Source organism: Anser brachyrhynchus (genome assembly GCF_964034855.1).
Source record: "Anser brachyrhynchus genome assembly, chromosome: 8".
In the NCBI taxonomy this organism is placed as follows: Eukaryota; Metazoa; Chordata; class Aves; order Anseriformes; family Anatidae; genus Anser; species Anser brachyrhynchus.
In genome coordinates, this window is record NC_137702.1 from 21414376 (window position 1) to 21441592 (window position 27217).

At 45.4% G+C, this 27217-nt stretch overlaps 2 protein-coding genes across 10 annotated transcripts in view; one reads left to right on the forward strand and one right to left on the reverse strand.

Moving 5' to 3' along the window:
* ABL2 (ABL proto-oncogene 2, non-receptor tyrosine kinase) overlaps positions 1 to 318 on the reverse strand; it is a 46604-nt gene extending 46286 nt beyond the window's left edge. The window contains exon 1 of the mRNA XM_080603490.1: positions 86 to 318. Within this exon, the coding sequence (XP_080459616.1) occupies positions 86 to 260 (175 nt within the window). The 5' untranslated portion in view covers positions 261 to 318. The remainder of the gene's footprint in view (positions 1 to 85) is intronic.
* The window catches only part of SOAT1 (sterol O-acyltransferase 1), a 69213-nt gene that overhangs the window by 25678 nt on the left and 16318 nt on the right, over positions 1 to 27217 (forward strand). Inside the window, exons 1-3 of one of the 9 annotated variants that reach the window (XM_080603504.1) lie at positions 15656 to 15791; positions 18538 to 18667; positions 25837 to 25895. In XM_080603504.1, the coding sequence (XP_080459630.1) occupies positions 18544 to 18667; positions 25837 to 25895 (183 nt within the window). In that variant the 5' untranslated portion in view covers positions 15656 to 15791; positions 18538 to 18543. The other 8 variants (XM_080603505.1, XM_080603503.1, XM_080603502.1 and 5 more) reach the window with 8 other exon arrangements.

The following is a 27217-nucleotide window of genomic DNA, read 5'->3' on the forward strand; positions in this document are numbered from 1 at the left end:
GGCTGCCGTGCCCTGCCCGGCGCCACCCCCCGAGCCCCCCCCCAGCCCGGCGGCAGGCCGCCCGCGGCCCCTTCCCCCCGCTCACCGTGCTGGGCGAAGACGTTGAAGCCGCCCTCCGCCGTGCGCCCGGCCGCCTCCCGCCGGCGGCCCGCCGGCCTGCCCGCGCTGCTCCCGCGCGGTGCCCGCGGCTGCTGCTGCTGCTGCTGGTGGTGCTGGAGGCCGGCGGGCGGCTCCCCGAGGCGGCCCACCTGCTGCCCCATCGCCGCGCTGCCGGCCGCGGCCCCCGCTCACATGCCGCCGCCCCCCGGCCCGGCCCGGCCCGGCCCGGCCCGCCGCTCACGGCCTCGCCCCCCCGGCCCCCGCCGCCATCTTAAACCACAGAGCGCCGGCGGAGCGGGCAGAGCGGCTCCCGCAGCCACCTCCGGTCCTCCCGGGGAGCCCGCCCCCGCCCGTCGCGACAGCGGTCGCGATGGATGGCGCGGGGAAGGAGGGGGGAGCCGCAGCTCCGGCGGGGCGTTTTGTGCTCCTCCAAGCGTTGGGCGGCTCGGGTTCTGTCCCTTCCAAGTGGCCCTTCAGCTTTCGTGGCCGTCCCATATCGCGATATGTTGCACACCAGCGGGTTCCTTCACACCTTGGGGTGAGACCTGCAGCACTCAGGAACAAGGCCCCGGTGTTTCTGCCCTGCGAGGAGCGGGGCCCAGCCCCGTCCTGGTGGTGCCCAGCCCCATCGCGGCGATGCCCGGCCACGCGTCAGTCACAGCGTGAGCTCGGACTTTGGTGTTTGCATTGATGTCACTGCACGTGTCCCCAGGGATTATCCCACTGATGGCAAAGTGACCCCACAATCTCAGAACGCAGCCTCACTGTAGGCTAAAGCTGGGCCCTTACCTGGGCTGTAGCCTACACGCCCAAGCAGGTGGATTAAACGTGGGATCGCTTTCCCATGCGGTCCAGTCCCAGAAGGAGAACTCACACCCTCCTCATGGCCCTGGCACACGGGTGGCAGCCTGCAGGTCTGGATGGCTAACCCAACCTCCTCCAGGCCCTCCTCTTTGTTGTGCACGCACCATGTTCCCACTCCTGTGCATTGCCCGCACCACATGCGCCTCCTCTTCCACTGCTCATCAGGCTCCAGGTGAACTCCCTGGGCTGCAGCATGTCACCTGCCCTCATCCTCCCCGGGCTGAGGGCACATAGGAACAGGAAGGCACAGCGGTGTGAGTTAACATCAGGCGTGTTGCTGGACAGGTGTGGCTGGCAGCAGCATCTTGTCATCAGGTGGCTGAGCACACACCATCGCTAATTGGTGTGCAATTAAGCTCCCTTCTTTCAGCTTCTCTACTTCTAGCGTAAGGCTTCCCAACTCAAAGCAGAAGGAAGGAGGTTTCATCCTGAGAGATCGTGGTGCTTGTTGCAGTTTAGAAGACCTAGGTTCTTGTCGGTGTTTCGCTCTCCAAGCTAGCTACTATTTCAGCGATATATTGGCCATGTTTGCCTCTCTGGGGATGAGCTGCAAAGCTGTTAGTCTCAGATGCCCTCACTGCATCACTAAGGGCAGTGTCACATTGGCTTGTTGGCAGCCAGCCTCCAAGGAGCCCCAGCAACCCGCATCTAGATCAGCCTTCGTGTGGCTGTCCTAGACTGGGATGGCGAGGAGAAGCTCCTCCATGGAAGTCAGCTTTCACGTATGAAATTTCCAGTGACACTTCTAAAGTCATGTTCTACCTTCCCAGGGTCACCAGGTGCTACCAAAATGCTATCCATACTCTCACATGTGCTTGAAATGCACCCAGCTGCAATAACAATTCTGCCTTGAAATAGGGGTGGCTCACCCAGCCAGACTGGTGTGCTCTCTGACATGGGCTAGGTTGAACAGGAGCGAGGAGCCTGTGCAGCCAGAAATGCCTTCACTTACTGCATTCATGGACTAAGAGCACAGGAGAGATCAGGAATTAGAGAGAAGCTTGCTAATAGCACACAACAAAACAGTTCCTAAAATAGCCCTGGGAATATTTGGGGTGTAGCACGGGGTACGCACTGCCAAGTCCTGCGACCTACAAGGGACACGGCTATGTGGCTATGAGCAGAGGGTGTCTCTGCAAGACGCACAGTCTCAGGCAGAACCGGTCCACATAGGTATACTCTGCAGTGGAGATTTTTCCTGGTCTCATTCCAGCTAGAATTTGCACGGTTTGGCATTTGTAAATGGTTTGCCTTGTAATCAAAATATATGTTCTCTGGAGACTGCAGAGAGACAACAAACATAAAACTCCCTCGTGCCATTTGCAGCTGCCTTGCAGGATAGAACCACTCTTTCCAATCAACAGGAATAGTATTTTTATTTCCTAATGCCGTTTTACTCACTGATCCTAAAGAACTACACAGAAGAAGGCCATTAGCATTTTAAAAGAAGATGCCAATATCAAGAGACTATTATACGTAGGTACACTAAAGAGAATTGGGTTTAATCACTGCTCTTATTCCTCAGACCTTATGAAATCCCTCATTCTCCATATCAGCAGCTTGTGCACATATAACAGCTTACTGTGGGTTATCTTAATGGCTGACCGCACAGAAATTGTCTGACACAGATATGTCTTAGCTGGGGATGGAGTCAAGCAGGGGTTTTCTAAAAAGGTCTTGCAAAGGGAAGGGGGCTGCAGCATGGTTACCATTTGCTACTGTATAGTAGTATTTTTAGATTGTGCCATACCCTGTTTAAAAAGCTTCAAAACCAGTGCCCAAGATGTTACTGGTTGTAGACAGTCTGCTAAACAAGTTATGTCCTCAGACTGTACCCCACTTGCTGCTCTCAACCACTTCTTTTAAATGGTGTCGTTTCCTCTGGCCCCACACAGCAGGGGATGCCAAGCCCTTGTTGGTGACCACTCTTCTGGATTGCCTGCTAGAAGAGCGATGGGATATAAACAAGAAACTTTCCAAACTGAAAATGACTCTTTGCTACTGAGTCACTGATGACACTGAGCCACGCCATTCCTTATTGTTAGAACAGGGGCTAATGAGTATTTACTTCATGGAGTGTCACAGTTATTAACTATGCAAAGATTACAACGTGCTTTGAAGAGGTAAAATGTGTATCAATGCTACCTATTATTATCAGCTGTGATGTTATCAGGCTCATGCATTATCAGAAATAGGTTGTTTGTCAGAAGGTAATTTCTTTTGAAGAGGGCTGGCAGCTTTGTGTTAATGTGGTATCCTAATAGTTACTGCCCTCCTGGCAGTTTTGGGCTTCCAGTCAATCTGCCATCTCATGAGCTGTTTGAGTAAGGGATAATAGGACCAAGAAACAAAGGCAGCATTGACACTACAGTAATATGCCTGACCAGAAATGTGGCATTTCTAGAATCACTTCTGAACTGACTTTAAATATTTACCATATACCCATTTCTTGGAGTTTCTTCTAAGCACTGACAATACATTGCTCCACATCCACAGTGTGCTCCAAAAATCACAAGATTAAGTAATTGCTGGATGAGCAGTCCTATGTGCTCCACATTATGTAATGAACTCACAGCTGTCATTTGCCTGAAGTGTGGGTTCCGTGCCAGAAGAAGCCTGTGGATAAATTGGAGACTCCTGGGCCTGAGTGTTGAGTCAACTGGGCAGTTTTTGTTTGTAACTTGGGAAAAATTAACTAGCATTACTGTATTGGCAGCTTGAAAATTAATTCTAGGAGTAATCTTTGCTCTTCTTCCAGCTCAGACACCTTCAGTGTATCAAAGCTGCACAGAGGAACAGATGTATTTTAAACATTTGGCCTGTATTTAGGATATGACCAGTATTAGTTGAGGTATTTGTGAATTGCCTAGGACAGCAGGGGCCTGACCCTAGGCATTTGGAGAATCCTCAAGAGTAAAGGATACCTGTGCTTCCCACGTCAAGATTATTGCGCTTTTACTACAATACCAGAACAAATCATGGAAATCAGGACAGCTGTAACTCACCTGGGATATCTGCACAGGCAGAGGGTGATGTCCACTAGATGGCCCCGGCATGGCCGCTCAGCTACCTGTAACACCCAGCCTTCAGCTGTGCGAACAGCAGGCAGCCACCTCTGAGCCAGAACAAAAGGGTTCTAGGGAAAGACATTAAAAAGAGAATGAAAGATTTTAAGATCTGATAAAGGCTTTGTGACACGAAGTTAGTTACCCTGCAATAAACACTGAAAGCTTGTTAAGTGCTGAGCCATTTACAAGGAGAATGTAATTTCTGACATTCGCTCATCCTGTCATCTGTCACTGACAGCTCTTAACATACACCATCCACAGAGATCTTTCGTGGCACAATAGGTAGCATTTCAGTGTTGTTTTAAAAGTTATTTTTAATCATTACTATGATTTAAATTAGAATGTATGCACAGTGCATGCAAGATTGCTTGAAGTACTTGCAGGCCTGTTCAATGAGCAGCTACAAACATAAAAGCTTTCTCAGGAAGTGCAGCTTTCTAACAGATTTTGCCCAACAGCACAAAAGGTTCACGTGCAGCCCTTAACAGATGAAATTTCTTCTGTTAGTAACTGTTCTTTTCTTCCAAGGTAGTTAAAATAAAACTCTACAAACACGTCCATTCTGTTTTTGCATTAGGTATACTGTCCAACTAACCACCCTCACAGGATCCTAACAGCGTGGCTGGTCATTGTGTGTATATCTATTAACTGTGCACTGGAACATATTAACTACTCTGAGGTTGTGCATGAACTATTCCCATCATCGTATACCCTTAACCTTTTCATGGCCTCCATCGGAGCAGAGCTAGAGGTGGGGGGACATGGAAAAAGCGACTTATAGGACTTCTTCAGTAACTGTTTTCCTGACTAGTATATATTTGTGTGAGTGCTACAGCCGCACCGCCCTTCCCAAGCATCTGTTTAAGGCACGAGAGGTTGTAGAGGGGTATGCTAATAAGAACATTAAGAATGGTGTTTGTTTGCCTTTTTCTCTGGAAAATGATGTCTCTACCAAACAGAAAATGATGACAAGTCTCTGCACCTGCTGGCAATTGCAAATTAGTACTCAACTTGCACAGCATGTCTACTGATAAAGTACATTTGCTGAGGCAATACGAGGTCCCTCGATAGTGTTGGTGGTGATTCAGGCCTTTAGGCATTTGTCTGCGGGAGGGTCAATAGGAGTATTTTGCCACCAGACTTTCAGCATTGCCTTAATTCGTGTTTAGGAGCCTAATTATTTTGATTCTTAATTTGAAGTCTTACGAGCTCACTGGATAGTGAAAGATCTCTAGTCTGCAGATGGAAGCTTTTTGTTTTGTGTTTTTGCTTTTTTCTCACTGAGAAGTTTGTAGCCAAAGAGCTGACATTTAGCTAAAGGATAGCAAATGCTTCAGAGTGCAATGCTTACTGTATCTCCATCCATGTCCCTAAGACCAAACTCATCCCACTGTAGATTCCTCTGATGACTACTGTACTATATTTAAATTAGAGTCAGCAAAGCACAATAGTAGTCCAAAACAAAATAAAGGCTACATTAGCTAGGGAAAAAAAATTCTTATCTTGGTTTTCTAAGATGTGCGGTTAAGATAAGATGGAATTAAGACTTATCAGTGATTCCTCTCCATGCTCTTTGCTTCACATGCTGATTTCCCCTCACGCTTCCTTCACCGCTGTCTTCTTTCTTGCCCCCTCTGGTTGTCACTCATGCTCAGGACACTTTGCCAGCCAGAGTTCCCAGCACCTTCACTGCGCTTTTCTAAATCATACTGAAAACCAAACATTGCAATGTTGCCCTTGTTAAAAAAATTAATCTCTGTGATTGCACTCCTGGTATTGAATCGTACACATTTCTGAATTTAGTCTCTGGTCTTGTCAGGAAACCTAAGTGTACAACTTCTTGCAGGATTGGTGTTCTCTGTTACAAATTCAGGGTGGCATGGATCCAACCTTGCTCTGGACTGCTTTGGTAAATGCCCATGTGCCCCGGCCATGACTGATGCCATGCTCTATACAATGGTCCTAAATAATTAAATCACTTCTTAAAGTGAAAGTTCAGTCTCAAGTATTATTACTGTTTAATTTGACAAAGACCTGGTAGATTATTCCTTGGCAGGCTTTTTTATTTAATTATGCAAGAATTGCAAGCAATTACTGTGTCTTTCAAATGACACAGTGTTCCTGCCTCATATTGTAATACAGAATTAAATATGTCAATTTTTTAGTTTTCAAATTGAATATTGTTTCTTTAAAAGTGCTCAGTAATGTGAAACAACCAAAGAAAAATGTAATTGTAGAAATGAAGCAGGAGAAAGCACCAGGGTTTTTAAAGATGTTTCTGCAAATGTGTTTCTTTGTGTGAGTGCACAGAATAGAATAGTACCCAAGAGATCAGCATATACATTTGTAATCAAATCTCACTTAAGTTTAAAACTTGTTCCTTCTGTTAAACATGCAAATATTTCCATTCTCTTTGCAAATTCTGCCTCTCCGCTCATTACCAAGCCTCTCAGAAAATACATAAGCCCTAATCTTTCTCTGATCAGGCTCTTAATGTGTTTTGTGTGGTCTCTATTTAGACTGTAAACTTGCTGAAGTAGGAAATGTCTTATAAAAAAACAACTACACTGTCTCATTTCACATCCAAATTCTTCTCCCATACCAGCTGTGTGTGTTTGCCTAGCAGCAAGTCTTCTGTTAATGAATGACTTGTTCTCATTAGCTTGTCAGGCTGGATATGTAGCCCGTAGTTCCCACTCACACAGAGCCGCGCTCCTTCCCTTGTAGCTTCTGGTAAAGCAAATAATGAGATATACAAAGCCTTGTGTCTCTGAGTTTGACCTTTGTACTTTTAATCATTAACTAACACAGAATGCCAAAATTAAGTAACTAGCTGCTGGTTAAATATATTTAACATAAGCTGAGTCCTGTGGGCTGCCTGGTGTGGGGGATCACTGCAGACTTTGCCTTCGGCTGCCACTTCCAAGCCCTCTTTAAAAGAGGGGAAAAGTAGTTTGCTGAGGCCTGCGCAGCAGAGCCAAGGGAGTTGTACTCTGCATTTGTGTTGAGGTCCAGGGTGGACTGTCTGACACCTTGGAGGTCTCCAAAATGAGGTCCTGAACAACCTGATCTAATTTTGAAGCTAGCTGCGCTTTGAGCAGAAGACCGGCCTAGATGAGCTCCAGTGACCCCTGCCAACTTAAATTCTTCTTCATCTACATGTTTCCTCCATTCAGAGCATTAATGAAGACTCCTCTAACTAGCCTCAACTTGTAGGAACTAAATATTTCTGGAACCTCTACTTCTCCATCTGATTTGTGTAAGATTAGCCAACAGGTTTGAAAGTTACTGGAGGTAAAAGACAGATGGGGCTGACAGACAGACACTCCCTTCACCACACGCACAAGATGACTGTACAAGCCTTGTCTTCTTAAGAAAACCTTTCTTCCATTTACGTTTGTTCAGAAAACTTGTCAAGTGTGCACCTAATGAGGCCTGAAGCCATGCTCCGTACTCCCAGCTGCAGCCAACCTGAAATAATACCTCCCTAGAGCCAACAGCACATTTCATACAGCTGAGATATTTACTGTGCAATGGGAACTATGCAGAGAAGTTGAGACATTTAAGACTGAAACCCGGGCATCTTCTTTCTGATAGTCAGAGATTATATCGCTGTGCTCACACAAGTGCATGTTTAAGTCTGCCTGCTGCCTTGTCCGTCTCTGCCAGCAGAGACGGGAGTGTGTCTGTTACCTATCTGTGTCATCCTCAACTTTCTCATACCCAAGAGTGACAGAAAGGGGAATTTGACCTCAGCATGCTAGAGACCGCCTGGCTGTCTGCTGTCTGCCTTTCCCTTTTTGTCTCTTCTTTCTCAGGATGTAGTCACACTACAAAATTACCTTGAGTGATCTGTCTCAAAGTTTTTCCCAGGGGCTGCTTGTGATAAAGGGCAGACGTATGACGTGCATTAACAGTCCGTGCTGCCAGGGGAGACGCTGATATAGCATGAATCCACCATGGATTGCACATGACCCTGAGATTTCTGTTTACTTAAGCCAACTTTACATCCCTCAGTATTTCTTCTGCAAGGGAACAGTTCTATAGCTTCAGCCCAGGAAGCTTGCCTGATCAGCTGAGTGGCTCCTTTTGCAGCGAGGGCAGAAAGCTATTTTGTTTCCTTTTCTCCAGGTTTGCAGAGAACACACCTATATTCTCCAGCTTTTGATGGCTCAGGAAAACATTACTTTTGTGTTCCTGAGAAAGAGCTTCAGAGCACTTCTATTTTCTGCCTCACAGGGAAGCAGTAACTGTGAAATTATCAGCATCCTCTGTGTCTGTACGTTCCCTGGAGTTGTTATACAGTGCAGTCTGAAATAGAGAGCTGGCCTCGGGGATTTGCTAATGATGTATTCAGTCCCAGCATGGCACATGCTCATTCCTGGGGAGTTACTGAGTTAACATTTATAGTTCTACACTTTTTCTCTGAGTACGTGAAACCCTCTGATTTTCCCTCAGCACTGAGGTCTTGTGTACTGGATTCTCTTCTCATGACAGCTCATTTGGATTACCTCCAGAAAGCTCTCAGCCTGGATCCTTCCCCCTAAAATCACAGACTACAGTAGCATCACACCAGTGATTCTCCCATAACTTGGTGCTGGATCAGCAGGCAACAGTGAAATGAGGTCTTCTGAGGCACATTTTCAAAATAATAAAGCACAGACTTCCGCGCTGAAGATGGGTGGTTGCTATTGCGGGTGCTGGAAGCCTTTTGCAACTAGGTGAATAAGCTCATAAATGGGAAGCAAGGAGCTGGCAGACAGTGAGGAAAACACAAGTGGAAAAGCTGTGGGTAGTAAGCGCTGCTGTCTCAGTGGTTCTAATGTGGGTCCATACTGTAGAGAAATGGCAGTAGCAAAGGATGAACCGAACTCACTCAAGGTTTACCCTGTTCTCTGCTTGGTTTGTTGATTCGTGTTTCTCCAGCCACTTTATGCAACGAGGGGACTTTTTTGTGTGTGGGGGCAAGGGTTGAACTAACAGGAACACTTTTACTATATTTCATATTAACTTGCTAGTGAAGACAAGACCTCTCTTGCATGACCTACATGCTTGAGCTCAGAATCCCTCTCCTGGGCCTGCCATCTTCAGATTTAAATCCTTTAAACAAACTCAAGTTTTCATCTCCTCATCCATATTTCCAAAGCATGCAAGCCTCAAGGCACTAGGCCAACAACGGAATATTGCTGAGCACAAAGATGTTCTTGTAACCACATCAACTCAGCCCAATGCCGATCAACTGCAGCAGCAAACCCTGCAGATTGTTTCACCTCCCAGTATAGATTCATTATAATCTCCTATTTTTACTGGTCGTCAGCTGATAGCTAAAGCTCCTCTTTCAGCTTTGTAACTCTGACTGTTTTTTCTTTTTTTTTTTTTTTCACTTTCAGTGAAATTCTGTTGAGAGCTGCCAGAGACTCAGCTGTGACATGGATCTATCTGAATTCAGGGTTTTGGAAGTGTTCCTTCACGCTTGTCATCTCCTTCAAAAAGCACTGCATTGTACCAAGTCTGTACATTCTTTACTGCTCTACTTGTTGCTATGGCCAGAGATGCCAAGTTTCAGTCCAATTCTTCTGGGAGACTAGACAGAAATCTGGATTTTCTTTCTTTCTGCTTTGTTTCTGCTCCTGGCCCCTACACTGTTCTCCCTTACCATCACCCCAAACTTCTTTCCAAGGCAGCTTGGAAACTTGGAAAGTACTGCCCTCTCCAGTCTCTCAAGTTTTTACAACCCGCAGCACTCCCTCCTTTCCCTGATCAGGCAGGCAGTGAAGAGAACACGTGGATAGGTTCCCTCTCTGGCCAGGTATTTCCAAAGTCAGGGAGAAGCAAAAAGGAAGAAATGGGAATGGCCTTGAGCAGCGAAGAGGAAAGGTTTTGGCAGGGGAGCCACAAATGCACGGTGTTCTCTGTCCTCATCAGGCTTGGGAAAGGTTCTTGCAGAAGGGAGAGCAGCAGGCCTGGCTGCATCATTGCTATGGAAACAGCCAAAGAGCTGGTTGGGCGGATTTAGAAATGTCTCCTGCTTGGGACTACTTTCAGTAGACGTCATCTATCTCTGCAGAGATTAAAACAAAATGGAAAAGAGAAAATGCCTCATGCTGAAAGCTGAAAACCCATTTTCTTTCTCAGTTTACAATGGAAAGTCAATCTTCTCCTCCAAGAAATATGTCATAGTTTTGCTACTTTGCGGGGGCTTTTGCTATAAAGACCAACCACTCTTGGCATTTTGATCTTAGCTGCCATTCTGAATCTCCTAGACTTCTCCATGGTGTTCCCCACAGAGTTTCTTTAAGTAGCCAGCGCAGTGGCAAAGTGACATTTCTCTGTAAGATCTCTCCTTGATGACCCCAGGGATCTCGTATTCACTCAAAGAGAAGACCCAGCTGATCTGATCACACCATAGCAGCTCGATGTTTTTTCCCCACACTTTTTCCACAGCCTCATAACGTTGTTTTTGAAGACAGTCTAAAAGAGTACCAAAAAATTATATTATGGTTTGCATATCAAAGCTCTGCCCTGAAAACATGCTGTTGTTTCTGAAACTGAGGGGTGGGGAAAGCCATGGAAGTCTCCCACATCAGAAAATGAAAATGTTGCTTACTGCACACAGAAAGTTATTAGTCCCTATAACATGGGCTTTGCAACATACAGAATAGGTAGGACTTTGTGATTTTTACCTTCACATGCCTGTCCTGGGAATTCCCCTGGCTCAGTCATTACAAAAGCACCAATTCTCTTCCATGTTCATCAACAGTCAGTGCTTTTATACTGTTACAAATAAATGGGAGGCAAGGAAATGGTAGAAAATACTGACTTACGCTATTTTGTCCAGCTAAGCATCTTAGCAGCTATGGGGAGAGCGGAGTGCCTCATTTTTACCTAGGAAACAGAGAAAGGAAACAAATTATTATGAAGTACTGAGAGGAAGAGATTTCTGGTCCAAACTGGCTAACCAATGGATTTTAATGACAGGTCATGCTAATTCCTCCTCAGCTCTCATCCTTTCTATGGTAGAGAAATGCTTAGCTGCTTCTGGGAGATGGTGTTGGGCTGCCTTTGGTTCAGAAGAAACACCACAAAGAGGACACAGCAAGACCAGAATCATCTTTCAGGATTATACCACGTGACATTTGCATCCCCCCCTTTTTTTTCCTGGTATCTATTTGTGTACTTCTGCAGTTGTTTGATTCCTCTTTCTTTTTTGCTTTCTCCTTACCTTTAATCTGTCACTAAATCCCCCTTTGGAAATGAACACCAGAACTAAAGACCAAACTTAGAATGTCTGACAGGTTTATGCACGGAGGTGTCTGAAAGGATCAAAAAGCAACCCCTGGAGCTGTTAACCCCTCCAGCCAGGGGCAGAACATACCCTGCCATCTCCTTCCAGAGCAGTGCCACACGACATGCCAAGAGGTCCACCACAGCTACAGTATGGGACAAATGACCTACAGAGTGAGCAGTCATTAAAATAGGTGTGAAGCATCCCCTCTTCCACCTACTGTGTCTTACCTTCCCAAGGAAGGGCCCCAGCTGTGCCACACAGCTGGCAGTCTGTGGAGTCACAAGGAGCATGTAGAGTTGCTGGTGGAAGAACGGGAAGGAGACAGTGGCCAAATTCAGCACTGTGTTTCCACAAAAATATTTAGAAAGCCCTTAGAAGCAGAAGAGTCAATACCAGTAGCTAGGCCTGTTTGTTCTGGAACTGAACTCTGAAGTCACTCTTCCAGGGCTGACTGCACGTTTAATGCAGTGTGTTCCTGCTGAAATGACTTCAGAGCCCCTCTCACTGAGGCAGTTCAATACTTTCATGCAATTTTAATAAGCAGCAGCATATGCTGCAAAATAAATCTGAGATTGGTTTGAGCTCATGTCACGCGGAGAGTGATTATCATATATAATGTGGTTGGGACCCAGATGAAATTGTTTCCAAGCCTAACGGAAAGAGAAAGCTGGGATGTTAAAGAAGGTAAAGAGCAGTAGCAGAAAAAACAGTTCAGCTTGGCAGGGTTAAACAGGGGTTATACCTTTACAGATTCAATACCTTTCATGATTTGATGCCAGATTAGAAGGATCTTCTCCTTTTTAACTATACTGAAGAAAGAACGCCCTCAATTTAAACAAGCAAACAAATAAAACTAAAATACCAGCCCAGATGGCAAGAATAATCCTATTACTTTAAAATGGTAGGGAAAGGAAAAATGATTTGCCTCTCAGAAAACAATGCAAGTTTCACAGAAGCATATGGTTGTAGCAAGAAGCTCAGCACCTGAATTTCGGAGCTTGCAGAGAAATCCAGCACCCTGCTGCTGCCAGGCAGTAGGGCTTTGCTTTTTTTTTTTTAAAGGATGATTTCAGCTCAGTAGCAAAAAGTGGTGTGATACCACAAGCAAGGAAACCACTGCCCTCTGCCGAGAGAGATGTGATTGTTTCTTTGACTGTTTCAACTGCCAGCAAAAACAGCAACTTCATTGCTTGGAAAGTAGCTGTACGAGGAATTGTTTGCTGGAGTCTGAGTTTAATTCCTGCTGCTTGTCTTTTCTCAGAAGTGTGCTAATCTGAATCTCTTTTGCCAAATATTTTGAAAACTCTCAAGGCCGCATACAAAGTAAAGAGGAACAAGGGTAATTATGCACAAAATCTTGACATGATGATAGCAGGAACTGTGAAAAGTTGTACTGGAGGTTTAAAAAGCAGTTTTTATGATTTACAAACACTTCAGGCATCCTCAGCGATGTGATGTCTGCTGGAGCCAGTGTTAGGTTTTCTTGCCAAAATTCAGTCATGCATTATCAGATCAGGCTGAAGTCCTCTACAGTTTCTTAAAGGCCTCTTTTTTTTTTTTTTTTAAACTGCAGCACTTGCCTGATTGAGTTTTGACCTCAGTCTTACATCAGCACCATTTTGTTTTTCTGGTTGTGCAAAAACAAAAGCTCATTCATTGCTGTACTTAAAATAGGCGTTACCTTATGGGTCTAACTTTACTCTCATTTTGCTGTGTTTTTTTTTTAAAGGAAAAAAATCAACATTTAAAAAGTGTAACGTGTAGCAACATTTTCTACCACTTGAGGGAGCGCTTTCATTTATACAGTAGGATGTTGCTATGGTGCATGCATATTGGGAAATTATAAACCATACCTGTAAACAGCACATTCTAGGAAATACTACACTTCACTGAAATATGTGAGAGTATTGAGGCTTCCAGGTGACCCTATTTAAAGCCTAGATAGAAGTTCTAAAGGAATTACTGATTCCGGTCAAAATTAGAGGCAATAAATGCTGGCATCAGAAACAGCCACAGCTACTTAGTACCTGGGCTGACTAAAATAGTAAATAAAGCAGTTATACAGAATAAGGAATAGGCAGCATTAATCACATCTGTGCTGCAACAGCGCTGAGAAAGATGGAAAGGAACAGGGCTGGGCACAGGTTTTCTAGAGGGGCTGCAACGACCTCAGCCCTCTGCCTCAGCTCCCTGACTGTCCCCGTCTCGGCATAACTCACGGTCAGCACCAGCCATGCTCACAGACCCCAGCAGTCACCACGCGGATGTATTTGTCCATCCTGGGCAGCACGTGTGGGTTAACATCAGAAGCAAGTAAGCATAAGTAAAGGGTTGGAGTGTCAGGGACACCAGCTGCCATGCCAACAAATGGGGGCAACCACGCCGTGATTCATCCAGGGGTGCTCAGAAACGGTTGTGGTTAGGCAACCTTTGAGCAACGCAACCAGCAGGATTAATGGAAAACACTCGAGAAAATCAAGAAGCAGCTTACTGACAGGCATAGTAAATGATGAAACAATACAGCGGGTTGGACCTGTGAAGACAACAACGGAAGATAGGCATGAGTGGCAAAAAACAGGTGGCAATGGCTTTTTCTATTTTTTTTAAAGGATGGGAAGATACGTAACAAGGGGAGCTGCTTTGCTTTTCACCTTGGGTGAGCTGCCTGGAGACGCACTCAGAACGAAAGGAAGGGTATGTTGTCAAACAGCGCTTTTAGGGAACGGCTGAGTGACCAGAAGTGCCCACCACACCGTGCTTCTTTGGCCTTAGAGATTTTTCAAGAAGTGTTAAAATACGGTGGCACCTATCCCTTCGAGGCAAAGTAAGCAAAGCAAGTTGGCTAGCTCTGAAAGTTAGGTGCACTTTCCTTTTTGCTAAAGGGATCTCATTTTCCTACTGTCTGGAGTTGGGGTTTTACTGATTTGATGGAACAGTTTCATCAACAATTTTTTCATCTTTAGCAAACTTTGAGAGTTTTTTTTTTCTTCTTCTTTTCCACTCATCCACCCAGGTCATGCTGGCACCACAAGACACTTCTGTGTAAAAAGCTAGCACAGCGTTTTCAGCATGAGGGCACCAGTGGTCATGGATAGCCTGACTCAGAGTATCTCTAAGAAGCCTTGTGCTAAAAATGAGTTGATAAAAATGGGCTCAGTTTTGTTAAAGTTCCCAGTGCTGTCATCCATGCTGCTATTTGCATTGCAGCAGTGAAAGGATTTTTTGCTTTTTCATTTTTTACAACAATTTTCCTATTAAATGGCATGAAAGATGGGTGGTGGGACCACTGCAAACTAAATCTTTCAGACTCTCACTCAGTGGCTCTGCTCAGAGTCCCCAAGGATTCTTTAAAATAGCTTAATAGTTCCAGCAGTTACAGGTTTAAAAAAGCATTTCACGGGTATGCGTTGGCCAAAACATTTTTTTTGTACTAACAGTAAGGTGAAATGCAACAGAAACTTTGAAATATTTTACTACCTCAGCATATTTTGTACCGTGGTTTGGGACAACCTTTTGAGGTATATCTGCACACGTAGCATGCATAGCACTGCTTTGAAGCCGTGAAGAGAAGGAAAAGACATGAAAGTTAGTGGCTTAGTTCTTATTTTAGCAATGCTTTCCCATCTACGCTGTAAATTGCAGCTACTGAAAGGTTACTAGAGTTCGTTTGCTGCTGACGTGTTCCAGTGACTCACAGTCCGTCATGTGCCTGTGTCTTCCTAGAGAAAGGCACAAAGCAAGGGTGTGGGTTTGAGCCTTTCACCCAACTCCTGTCACTCCAGGGTACGGACTGGGAAAAATGAGATGTCTCTGTCCAGGCCCCTTCCTCAGCCCCACCTCACAGTCGAGCTGGGGCTCATTCCCCACACAAGGCGTCCTTGGGGCTCCCCGGGAACACTTGGGAGAGCCAGCAGCCCACAAAGCCTCTTCGTGGGCACAGGGAGCGCCACACAACTTGGCAGGCGCTCCGTGCGTGCTTCCCCTTCAACAGATTTGCCCCTGCTCGGGTAAAACGCTTTGAAGTTGGGTCCCTGCAGAGGCCACGTGTGTCGCCCAGCCCCGGGAGCTGGACGAGGCACTGGTTGACCAGCCGCTGCCTTCCTCCCGAGGGACGAGGGCGGCTGCGGCAGCCAGGTCCCCCCAGCCCCTCGCAGGGGTCCCGGGGCTGCCGCCGAGCGCTGACGGGACCCGAGGGCGGCCCCTGACAGGAGGCGAGAGGCGGGAAACGGGAGGGGACCGGGAGGGGGGAGGGGGGAGGAGGGAGGAGGGGCGCGCGCCCCCCACGTGCGCCTCACGTGCCGCCTCCCGCCCGCCTTCGCCCCGCCCCCTCTCCCCCCTCAGCCAATGGGCGGCGGCGGCGCCTCTGCTCCCCCCCCCCCCCCCCTCCCCTCCCGGATCCTGGTGCGCGGTGACGTGCGCGGCGGAGGCGGGAAGCGGCGGCGCGGGGCCGTTGGCGGCGGGAGCGGACTGAGGTGACTTGGGGGGGGAGGGGCGCTCCGTGAGGGGGCCGCCGCCGGGTCTCTGCTGCTTCCATTGCCCTCCTCGTTCGCCTCTCGCTGTGAGACCCCAGCTTTGTGCCGGTGCCCGCCCGGCTCGGGGGAGCCCCCGCGAAGGTGAGCCCTGCTCGCTCCGAGGGCGTGCTGGCAGGGTTGCGAGAGGGAGGACGGAGGAGCCCGGGTTTATTGGGGCCGGTCACGCCTATAAAAGCGGGGAGGTCCCGCTGGGAAGCCTGGCTGGGGGACGCCAGCGTCACCCGTCAGGGGCTCGGAGCGGGGCGAGAGGAGCGGCTGCTGGTCGGGAGGCTTCTGCCGTCTGAGGAGGAGGAGGAGGAGGAGAACCTCTGGGTCCTGCCCTGCCGTGACCGGTCTGCCTCTAGCAGGGGTCGGAGGGAAGGTCTGCTCTCCCCAGACACCGCTGTGCCGGTAGCTTCTCAGGTGCTGTAGTGTTATACTTCTCATGCGGAAACCCCATGAGGAAAGTATCTGCTTTGCTAGATTTCCCCCGGCACGGTTCTTGTTTCTGTGCCAAAAATCCTTTGCTCTGATCGCTTGACCTCCGCTGAGTTGTTTTGGTACCGCATCTGCGGAGCTCACTTAGGATACCAACTCCCTAAGTTAATTACCTTAATTCTTCTTCTGAATACATCATTCTTCCTCCATCCATCCTGGAACGTGTTATTCTTACTTCCTTTCTGTCAATCTCTCAGATACTCTTACAACTCCCATGTGTGCATTGGAGAGGAGACTGCTTTCCTCGCCTCTTGAGGACAGAGAGCGTACGCTGAAAAGAAGTAAACTTAGTCCTCTGTTGGAGCTGGAGAACCTGTGCTCCATAAGGATGGGTGTAGTTCACGGGAACAACTTGACTTGGATCAGGAGGCAGTGGAGATGCTCTGTAATAGCTCAGGGGATAGATTGTTAATGATCAAATTAATGTGGCTGCTTTATTCCCCTCTCCTTCTTCCCTCATTTTTCTTTAGAATCTGCGCTGTGATCAGTGACCCATTCTTATGTGATAGGATTTTGGCCACCTCACTTGTGTAAGAGCAGAAGGATTGAAGCGGCTGGCTGGCTGTAACCTCCATGTAGTTGTAAGCCCCAGGTGGGCAAAATGATTCTTTGATAGATGCGATGTGGCGGTGTCCGTACTGGGAATCGGGTGGGAAGGCAGAGAGCTAGGAAGCATAGTGTCTTCACAGTGGTGCTTGGCTTGCACTTAAAGGTGAGAGGGTTGTTCAGAACAATGGCAGCAATAGGTGTGGAGAGCTGTTAGAAGTGGGCTAGTCCTGCTAGCTAGTTTTCTGTGCTGCTGAGCATGTTAACTGAAGGAAGGTTTACTGTTTCCATGCCTGGTCCTTTGTGTTCTTCAGGTGAACGCTCTTTGTATTACATAAATTATGATAGTGTGAGCTATCAGCTGGTTTACAAAGTTAGCTTGGAAGTTTGTCATTTTTATGGTCCTTGGTTTTATAGCGTGTAGACTGACCTGGCTGGGATCTTGTGACATAGGGCTAAAAGGGGCAGTGTCCTGCAAGAAATGGTGGTGGTGGTTGATTAATCGAGTTGTTTGGTGTTGGAGAAGTTTAACGTGTGCTGTGGTGCCCAAAAGGGAAACGATGAATTGCTCAGCTATAGAGGGGGCAAACACAGGAAGCTGCAGCCTGGCGGTATGTGACCGAAAGAGTTCAGTTTCCCTTTCTGGAAAAGTGTCAGCCTCAATTTTCTGAGGAAATTCATTCTTAAATTATATTCTGACATCTTTGTTTTTTCTACAAGTGCCTGACTTTTCCTTAGCTGCTTCTAATAGCTCATCTGTGTTGGTGCAAGTATTCTTTCACTGGCAACAAAACATGTCCAAAAACAAAGCAAGTCTGCACCAAGGTGGGAGAGAAATGTATCAAAAAGGAAAAACATTTGTTTGAAAACCTAGTTCTGTAGGTGCCTGCATGTTTTTTTCTGGAATTCCAGTTCTGAAAATTGACCCTGATTGTAGCTACGTATCTGTGAGCTTCTTTGAGCTGTTCTTTGAGGGCAGTGTGCTGGGATGTCACTCTGTGACCAAACTAGAGTCCCTTCCCCCTTTTAATTAAAGAAGGATTTTCTGTTTTTCAGCCTAGCTGTAGTAGTTCAGGTGTTCCCTGTTAGCTAGCAGCTCTGTCTCCAGCAGTGACCTTTGTCATTGAATCTGGCATAGTTCAGACCTGATCTTCTCTTCCTGTTTTTCCTTTATTTGCAATACAGCCATTGTCTGCCCAACCAGAGCACAAGGATCTATTGAGGAAACCGCTCTTTCAGTAAGGACTGAAGACTTGACAGGAAGGGGCTTGGCTCAAGTAAAATCATGTGGTTGATTCTGCAAAGCAAACGTGCCAGAGCTCTCTGAAGACAAATTCTGCTGTCCGACTGACTATTGGAAAGCATTTACAAGGGCTTTTAAAGATTTCACAAAGGCTCGAGTCATTTTAAATACTTAAATCTATAGGGAAAAGGAGGGAGCTGTGAGATGAAAGATGTTTTGTTTTGTTTTTTTTTCTTTGTAGTGGTGGAGAAACTTGGATACTTTGCTCCTTTCCTGCTTGTAGTAAGGGATGTGTAACCTGCAGTAAATAACTAATACAACTATAGAGCAAAGAAGGCTATGTAATTTATTCTTTAACCATTTGAAGAATAAATGAGGTTTTGTCACTAATTGTTTTCTCTCCTTTTCTGGTCTAGCTAGGCAACAATGGCAGGTGAAGACTGTGCAAGGAAGCGCCAGTCTGGCTCCGCTGCAGCCCACAAGCCCCCTGAGAACGAGGAAGTGCAGAGGAGACCTGAGGGTGAGAGGTCCTTCCAAAACGCAAGCAATGGTGAGATTCTTTCACTTGGGCTTAGAGGGGTTTGTAGCAGTTTGTATTGTGGCTACCTAGAAAGTAATGTGGCTTGTAGTTGGCTGGCTGGGAGGGTTGCTGCTGCACGTGGCCTGTCCCTTAATTTGCAGGGATAATTGTGTGGCAGTTGGAGTGGTTTTGCCTGTGGACACTGACTGTCTTAAACTCCTGGGTTATGCTGTACTGTTTTTCAGACTGCTGGTGATGGAATTGCAGCTCGTTTTCTTTCTCTTTGGGAGACTGAATAAGCAAAAAGCTAAAGTAGTTTGTCACAGTGTGCCATGCGAATATAAACTCTAAACCCCTGGTACTAGTGATTCAAGGAGATGATTTTCACTGGTGCAGTTCTGAATAACGTTACTATTTTGCTCTACCTCTTTAAGCTGGAACGGGAGTTGGAGCAAATTTAAGTTTAGAATAAGTTGGATTTCTTCTTACATAAAAGTATCTTGGAGAGAAAGTTGTCCCACAGACTACCTAAGAATTGAGATTCTTTTTCGTCAGCTGTTGGTGCTACTGATAGTTTAATTCAGTAGAATGGGACTGTTTTGTCAATGCTCTTTTTGGAAACTTGCAGGGAGTTAGTGACTAGTGGAAAAGAATTATGATGGGTTTAGAAGTGGACTTCCACCTCTTTATCTATGTAAACACCTTAACTGTTATGCTTAAGTTTGAGTTCTTGCAAGCTTATGGGTAAAGAATAAATAGAGCTGTGATAATTAGCACCTGATAGGTGGGTGTGCCTGTTTTTTAAAAGCCTTTCATTTTAATACCTTTGAAATGCAACATAATGTCACTGCAGGTGAGATACTGTGGGTGGATAGCAAGTAAACATTCTGGGGCAGGTCTCCTGGAAGTGTACTGGGCTCTCGTGTGTTGGTATGCCTGGTGGGATGGTTTAGTACAAAGTGCCACCTTCTAGTACAGTCCAAGCTGCAGTGGAGGACAGCAAAGACAGCTGAGGGGCATCCTGTTTAGTTACAACTAGCTGCCTTTTATCTTCCAAGGTTGCTGCCAGTTCAGCAGAAGGGTTGTAAAGACTTCAGACCAGTTAATGCAGGCTCTTTGCTCACCACAGTGATCGTGGCAGTAAGAATGCCACAGGGAGCTAGGAGACAAGTCAGGCTCTGACTGAGTGGATTACAGGACCATGCAAAACCTGGAGCCCTCTGGTCAGGAATTTCTCTCTATGGTAGGGTTAAATCTACAGCTCTGCACCACAAAGTTTGAAGTTTTACAAAGTCCAAGGCGTTTACAAAGTTCAGACGTTTCATGTAGCAGACTCTTAACGTAGTCCAGTATGCTTGTGTAAGTAGTGACAGTTTTCTGTGAAAGCACAGCTAAGGTGGAAGAATTGCTCAAAAGAAGTGCCTGTACATTTCTTTTTCAAGATTTTTGTCCTAGCTTGTGCATAACTATTCCTAAGGCTTTAGTGCTGATGTACAAAGGCGGCTTGAGGCCAGTGTTCTGGTATGTAGAGTTTTAGGCAAGATGTGTACTGCAGCCAAGGAGTTCTAGACAGGTAAAGATGGCATCTTGTATGCAAATAAATATGTAGTATCTTTGTAGCAATTCTTTTTGTAGAAAAACTAAATCACTAATGTGACTTGCCACCCTCAATCCTCCCTGATTAGCAACCACAATCTGCTCTTTAACTTAAGAGTTAGTGTCAAGGGCCAATTGACTAGTTTCCAGAAGTGTGTGAACTTTTTACAGAGGCTGCTAGGCTATTAATCCCTTCTTTATTCAAACCGAAAAGCGTTGGCTGATTTAGTCCCTGTATTGGCTTCAAGACCACAATGGCTCAGACTCTTCCATTTGTGTAGCTTAGGCTACGTTTGCCTCATCAGTGCTGCTGGAAGCTCGCAATGCTTGCTGAGTTCTGAGACTGGATAGTTTTGGGTTGTTCTCGGGTTGTCCCTAGGTGGGTTTGTATCTTGTAATGGTTCAGTCTGTAACTTCACTTTGACAGAGTAGCTGAACGTTAGTCTTACACCTTTTCTCCTGAATTGGCTTCAGTGTATTAATTAAACAACTAATTTGGTCTTGGCATATAGTCAGCAAATGATCTAGGCAGCAATAATCCCTTGTCAAAATCCAGGCTGCTTTAAGATTAGTTTTATGTGTTTCCAGCGGGAAATGCGTAAAGGTAAATCTGTTCTGCTTAATTGGATGTTGGTACTGGGCAGTACTTGCTGCAGGCAAACTGATCTGGCATGGCTGTAATGGAAACTGGATAGAAAGATCTAAAAGATTAGAGAGGATGGTTCTTTGGCTTGTATCTAAATGCTGAGATGAGACCATTCAAACCAGTAAACTGATGGTTGTGGAGTCTGCCCTTCTTTCCTCAGAAATCAGAGAAGGGGCCTGGTGTGCAAACAACCTCTGCAGCATATCTCTGTCTGGTGTGAGTAAGCCTGTCTGGTAATGCTGGACTTGGAAAGGGCTTGTTATCTCCTAACTAGGAGGTTACTGTTGGTCGTTCACAGTGCAAAAGTTCATGAAGCCGGGTGTCTGAGGCGCAGCAACAAGTGCGCGCGAGCTGCTTGAATTGAGTTTCTTGGGTGTGTTGTGGGGAGGCTGATGAAAAAATTATCCTGTTTAAGACTGGGTTCTGGTAATTCTTAGGTTCTGTCATGTTTTGTAACCAAGGGGTTTGGTGAAGGCTGAGAAGTTTCTTGTGAAGAGCCTGGGGATGAGCTGGCATGACCTGGAGCATCCCACTGTTTCCTCCTTGTGCAGACGCCGTTAGGGTCCCGTGTCCTTGCAAACTTGGCTTTTTAACTGGATTCCTTGCCTAACTGCAGTGCAGTGACCTCTGGGGCCTGTGCATGCTTTAAGCAGATCGGCTGAACTCTAGGGGCAATCTAGTCATAATTTGCCTCTATCTGCTGAGTGGCCACAAGTCAGCATAACTCAGGGTAAGGCTTACTAGCATCAAATTATTGACTCGTGTTCCATATCTGGTGCAATACAACACTTCCCTTCCTTTTCAGTACCCTTCTGCTAGGTTGGCTTTAACATAGCTGGTCCTTCAGATAGCAACATTTTCAGTGTGTTTAGAGAGGGAGCCTTGGAATCCAGGTATCTGACAGTAACAGGAAATCCTTCTGCCTGTGTTGCTTTAGTCTTTTGAATGATATATTGTCTTCACTATTTCTCAGTTGAACAATTTTTTTAAACCCTTTTAGGGAAGGGCAGTATTGGGTATTTGTATCTGTGACATTACAGGATCTTGAAGTTAAACAAATCCTGATGTCGTTAGGGGGAAAATACTTCTAAACTGTGAGTGATTGTCAGGTATGGTTTTGTCATGTGTGCTTGGTTGGCCTAGTATTACCTGAGAAGTACTTTTTTGACACACAAGCTTCACTTTATTGCCACTTATCTGCGTGCTTTTCTGCAAAGAGGCATTTTTGTCATGAATGCTGTGCAGTGATTTAAATGGTAGTCATCTTCCTGGGTTGTTGTAGCTCCTTAGTAGCAAACTGACCTCCACAATGCAGGAACAGTTTGAGGGGGAGTGATTCAGAGTGCTGATCTTCAGGCAAATCCTGTGGCTGAAGTCATTACAGGCTGGAACCGTAACACTGCACACAAACCATGCCTTTGCTCAAATGACTTATTCCCACTTGTGCTCTCGGTTGTAATTACAGACTGTAGCAGTTAAAATGAAAGTTTTTTTTTTTTGACACAGCTAATTCCTGAGAGCTTGTTCAGCAGAGTGCTGGCTAGTGTCTCCTGTAGAAATTGGTTTTGCTGGATCCCGAGGTGCAGCACTAACAGGTCATATGCATTGGGATGATTCTCATCTCAATGTCACCTGCTTGTAACAGCCACAACAGAAGGCTGAAAAAAGAAAAATGAAATCCTATTTTTAAAAGTTTGTAATTCTTTCGTGAAATTTAAGTTGCTCAAGTTTTCAACAATGAGAAGCTTTGTCAATAATCAGGTGATCTATTTAAGCTTAGTTTCTTTAGGAAACCAAGCGAACATTTTTAAATTGTTCTTTTTTTTTTCTTTTGACTTTTGAACCTGTTTTGAATTTGGGCTGCACAGAGGTGTCAAATCCTGCAGGGATCAGTTTCTACAAGCCCAAGATAAGTGGTCAGCGAGATAAAGATCTTATCCATGTCTATGCTGATGGGAAGGGAATATTGAGTCTTAACTAAAATTTCTACCTGTAAGCAAAGTTATTTCAAAGCAAATCCTGCTTCAGCCTCCTGTGAGATTTGCTACTATTTCATGCTAGTCTTCAAAGAAGACTTTCTTCCTTACGATTTTAAATGTTTCCTCTTTCCTTAAGGCATATCCCACTTTGCTTTAAGTCCTAGATGTGCTTGCTTGTCTTGTGCAACCTTGAATCTGATTTTCGTAATGATAGTGTAATCCCAGAGTGATACAAAGGAATCAGTCAAAGAAAAAAAAAACGTAGCCTTCTCAGTGCACAATTTCTCTTACTCAAAATCATGTGATGGTTCTCTTCTTGAATGACCTTCGGGAACATAGGGAGCAGCTTGCACAACAGGAGATGAATGATTCAAGATGATGATATTATATGTTCCCTGGTACCTGCCTGGTGATCCAGCATGAGTTTATTGGGCAATGCGAAACAGCAGGATGAGTTGTTTTGGGGTGTTTTTTCTTCTACAGGGGACTTCTTTTTATTCTGGAGAAGAAGTAACTGAGCTTACAGGTGGTTTTACTTGGTTTGCTGCATGAGATGTGTATACTGAAGACATTGAGGTCTTGATGTAAAGGCTTTTTAAACTAGCCGTGTTTCTAGGCAGTGTAGTCTCTGCATACACACTGGTGTGTGGGTGGATAAAGTGATAGGAGGGACGCTGTGTACAACTTAGCAATTGCAACATCAGCAGGTCAGAGACCTGCCTATTGTCCTGTACAGCCAATAAAGCTGTACGCTGGGTATCTGTGTAACCATCTCTTAAGGCTTCCTAAGTCAGAAAGGATGTTTTAGTTCCACAGAGAACCACTCCTGGGCAGCAGTAGTAACCAAGGCCTCAGATGCAAGATCCGCTGGAAATAACATGGCCAAAGCAGTTGCTGCTTATTTTTATTTTGGTTTGAAAAGGAAATAGTGCAATCCCCTAAGTCTCACATGTCCTGTCATCTTTGGCCCTGTTGGATGGCTTCCAGTAAACTTGACAGTCTTGAAGACTGGCCACTGGATAAGAGACAAATCCTCACCTTTCTGCAGGAAAGGTCAGTTCTGCTCTGAGCTCAGCATCTGTGTGGTTTGCTTGCTGACAGATAGGTGTCAGGTGGTTCTTGGCCCTCTTCCCCTATTACTGCTGTACTCTTAATACAATTGTGAAGCAGAGCAGTGAGGGAGTGGAGCCCCTGAGATGATGTGAAGGGCGTACTGTTCTGCTGCTTATGGAATGGCTTGGTGTTTTTTTACTTTTTTTCTTTGGGTGGGGGAATCCATTTGAGACCAGCAAAGTGCATAAGCTGAGTGGCACAAGGTCGCTTACACTCTTGGATTGTTTTCCACAAGCAGCTGTTGTTCAGCAAGTACAACAGTGTGGTAGGCTTAAATGCTTAGGTAATACTTTTTTTTGTTGTTTTGGAGGTGTGATGCTTAGCAACCAAGAATTCTATCTTTGTGAAAAGTGATCTATTTGTGCAGCCAAAAAAAATCATGGTGTTTAGTAAATGCGTTGTTTGTGTTACAAGGCTGATAAGTAATAGACTTATCACCAGTCCGTTCTTCGGTCTGCAGCCTGTGTATCGATTTCTACAGGCAAAAACTGTTTTGCCTGCTTGATACGGAGTGGCAGGGATGTCAACTGAATGCTGACAAATGAGCATAGCTTCACTGAAGGTAAAGTTTCACTTCACTCTTCTACTACATTGGAACTGTAGTTCTCTCTGGAGTGTTTAAACATTTTTACAATTGTCTGCTTGCAGAAGCACCTTCAGATGAGTGCTTTGCAGAAGCCCTTGCTTCTATTTAAAGCACACTGTACGCTCTGTATGGATGGGATGTGCACGTACAAGGGTGGCATTACGAGCCATCAAACTGACGTGAATATGTTAGCAGCACAGAGCACTGCAAGTGTGATAATGCTGCTGCATTAGAAACTGAACACAAAAGTTGTAATGTTAGCCGTATGGTTGTAGCTATAATTGCCAGAGGATATGCACAAGGCAAGGGCTGTTGGCATCTTTTCACCCTAACTAGTATTTTAGGGGGGAGGGTGGATGTTGCTGGTTTAATCTTGCTTTTCCTTCATATGTAAGACTCTTGTAAGAATTACAAAACAGAAGATCAAAGTTAATTATGGGAGGGAAATGCCAGCTGGCTTGCCCGTTCTCTGCAACTGCTGCAGACAAACCTTGTCTTAAAACTCATTTGCTCTGAAATGTCTGGTTTGTGAATGGTGTTCCTCCTGATGTAACAGAAGTATCAGATGCATATAGTTTTATATGCGAAAGAAAGGCAATATTTGAGGCTTAATATTTAAGACAAAGGTATTGTTAATGACCATAATGCTATGGCATGGTGAGACCCGTTTGGCTAAGCGATGAAATACGTTGACGAATACAGTCAGACTGATGCCTGCCCTTCTCCTAGGGGATGATGCGGGGGGAGTAGCCAGGTTTGAATGCAGGATTACCTTCCAACTTGTCATTCAGCCTGTCTTCAGAGCTGGTTTCTTTATTTTACAGGCAGCTGTAATTTGACTGCCTTGTCTATTGGCAGTGTAGAGACCTCCAGACAACCTAATCTTATGTCTAGTTCACTGTGCCTGAGATAAAACTCTGACAAAAGATCAGCATGCTTGGATGTGACCTTCCAATGGTTGTTCTAACTGCTGTTTCAAGGTTGAATATGTTTAGGGACCCTGGGAAGATTTGTGGAGTTGCAAAGCTTTCAAAAATCCAGCATGTTATCAGTTGTTGCCTGCTTTATAATGCTGTGATCCTAAACGGCTGTTTAAAATACTTGTTCATGCTTGTGAATTTCCTGCAGTTTTGTTTTGAACTTACTGGGACCTTACTAAAAATCAAGAGCACTAATGAAAAATCAATGGATAAGCTACTGCATGCTGTTCTTCCTGTATTTTCATATGCGGTCACATTGCTGAAGATGCAACTGCTAAATATTTGCTTTCCTTCCTTAGGCCGGGTTGATGTTGACCATGTGATAACAAGGAAAATGCAGCTAATAGCAGAAGCTGAGGTAAATACACTCTAATACTTCCTTGTGGGGAGGAGCGGGATAATTGACCCAGATTGTCTCCTTTGGAGACTGGCTAGTCCTGGAACACAAATCTCTACTCAGTCATAACTTGAGCACAGTGACTTCTACGCAGCCCTCTTTCTCTTTTCCTTCTGTCTCCTGACTTAGCACAAGAGGCAGTGTTATCAAACGCAATTCTGTCTTGACCCCCCAGTAGGTTAGAGTCCAGTGATAAGATTGAACTTGGAAGCATGCAATAAAATTGAACTTCCCTCACTACTAACTTCTGACAACAGCGTGTTTGTCAGCTAGCCTGTTCCCTTTTGACAGCTTGCAAACTTAGTGTTTAAAATGCTCTGTGACCTGCTACCCACTGAATAAAGGCATGTACAGCACCTAGCCTGTGTCCCACAGCTTCTGGTGCCCTGGCTGTGGAGATGGCCTTACTGAGCCTTGGTCCCACTTTTTCTTTTCTCAGTGAGCAATGTTTTCAGAAATAGTATTGTTTATTTCTAACATCATCTACGTCTGTGTGAGTTGCCATTGTCTTAGCTTATGCTAAGGTGATTTATAGGCAAATTAACTGAAGTTAGCTAACAATGAACTGCACCCTCTTAGCTAACCATTGTTTCGCAGCAGGCTTGTCCTTCAGGGCAAATTGTCCTGCACTCTTTCTTCATTTTATTGCAGAGAATTCCATGGTAAAGATGAAGTCATCTAATTGCTTCAGCCTTATACAGATATCAAGGAGTGAATACTTGTAGGACAGAAAAACTAAGCCTTTGAGACTTTATTGCTTTAAAGTCTCTTCTCTCTCTCTATCGGTGGTAATTTACAACAGGTAACTATAGTGTATGTCAGTGGGTTCCACTAAAGGTGTACTGTTTGTGCTGAAGCTCCTAAAATTCAGCCCATGAGAGGGATAGTCAGCCCTGAATTTTATTTCATGTGTTGTGTTCTCCAAGTGATTCTTACTGAGGGCATGATAGAGCAAGCCTCATATCTGCCTCGCATCTTTTCTCTGCAGACAAACACAGCTCTTGCAAATCACCGTTTGCAACAGATGCTTGCACAAGCAAGCTTTAAAAGACTGTTAAGCAGACGGAGCTTTGTAAACTCCAGGTTTCAGGGGGTACTAGCTGGATGCAAGCAAACAGCTTGATCTTGGATTTCTTTTGTCAGGAAAGTCTTTTCTTTCTAAATGTTTTCTGGCCACCAGGTTTGAGACATACTAGCCTGTAGTCAAGGTGATTTCTTATCCACAATAAGAGTCAAAGAAAACCAGCAGGGTCAGTGGCACTTCTAATTTATTCAAGTTGCTC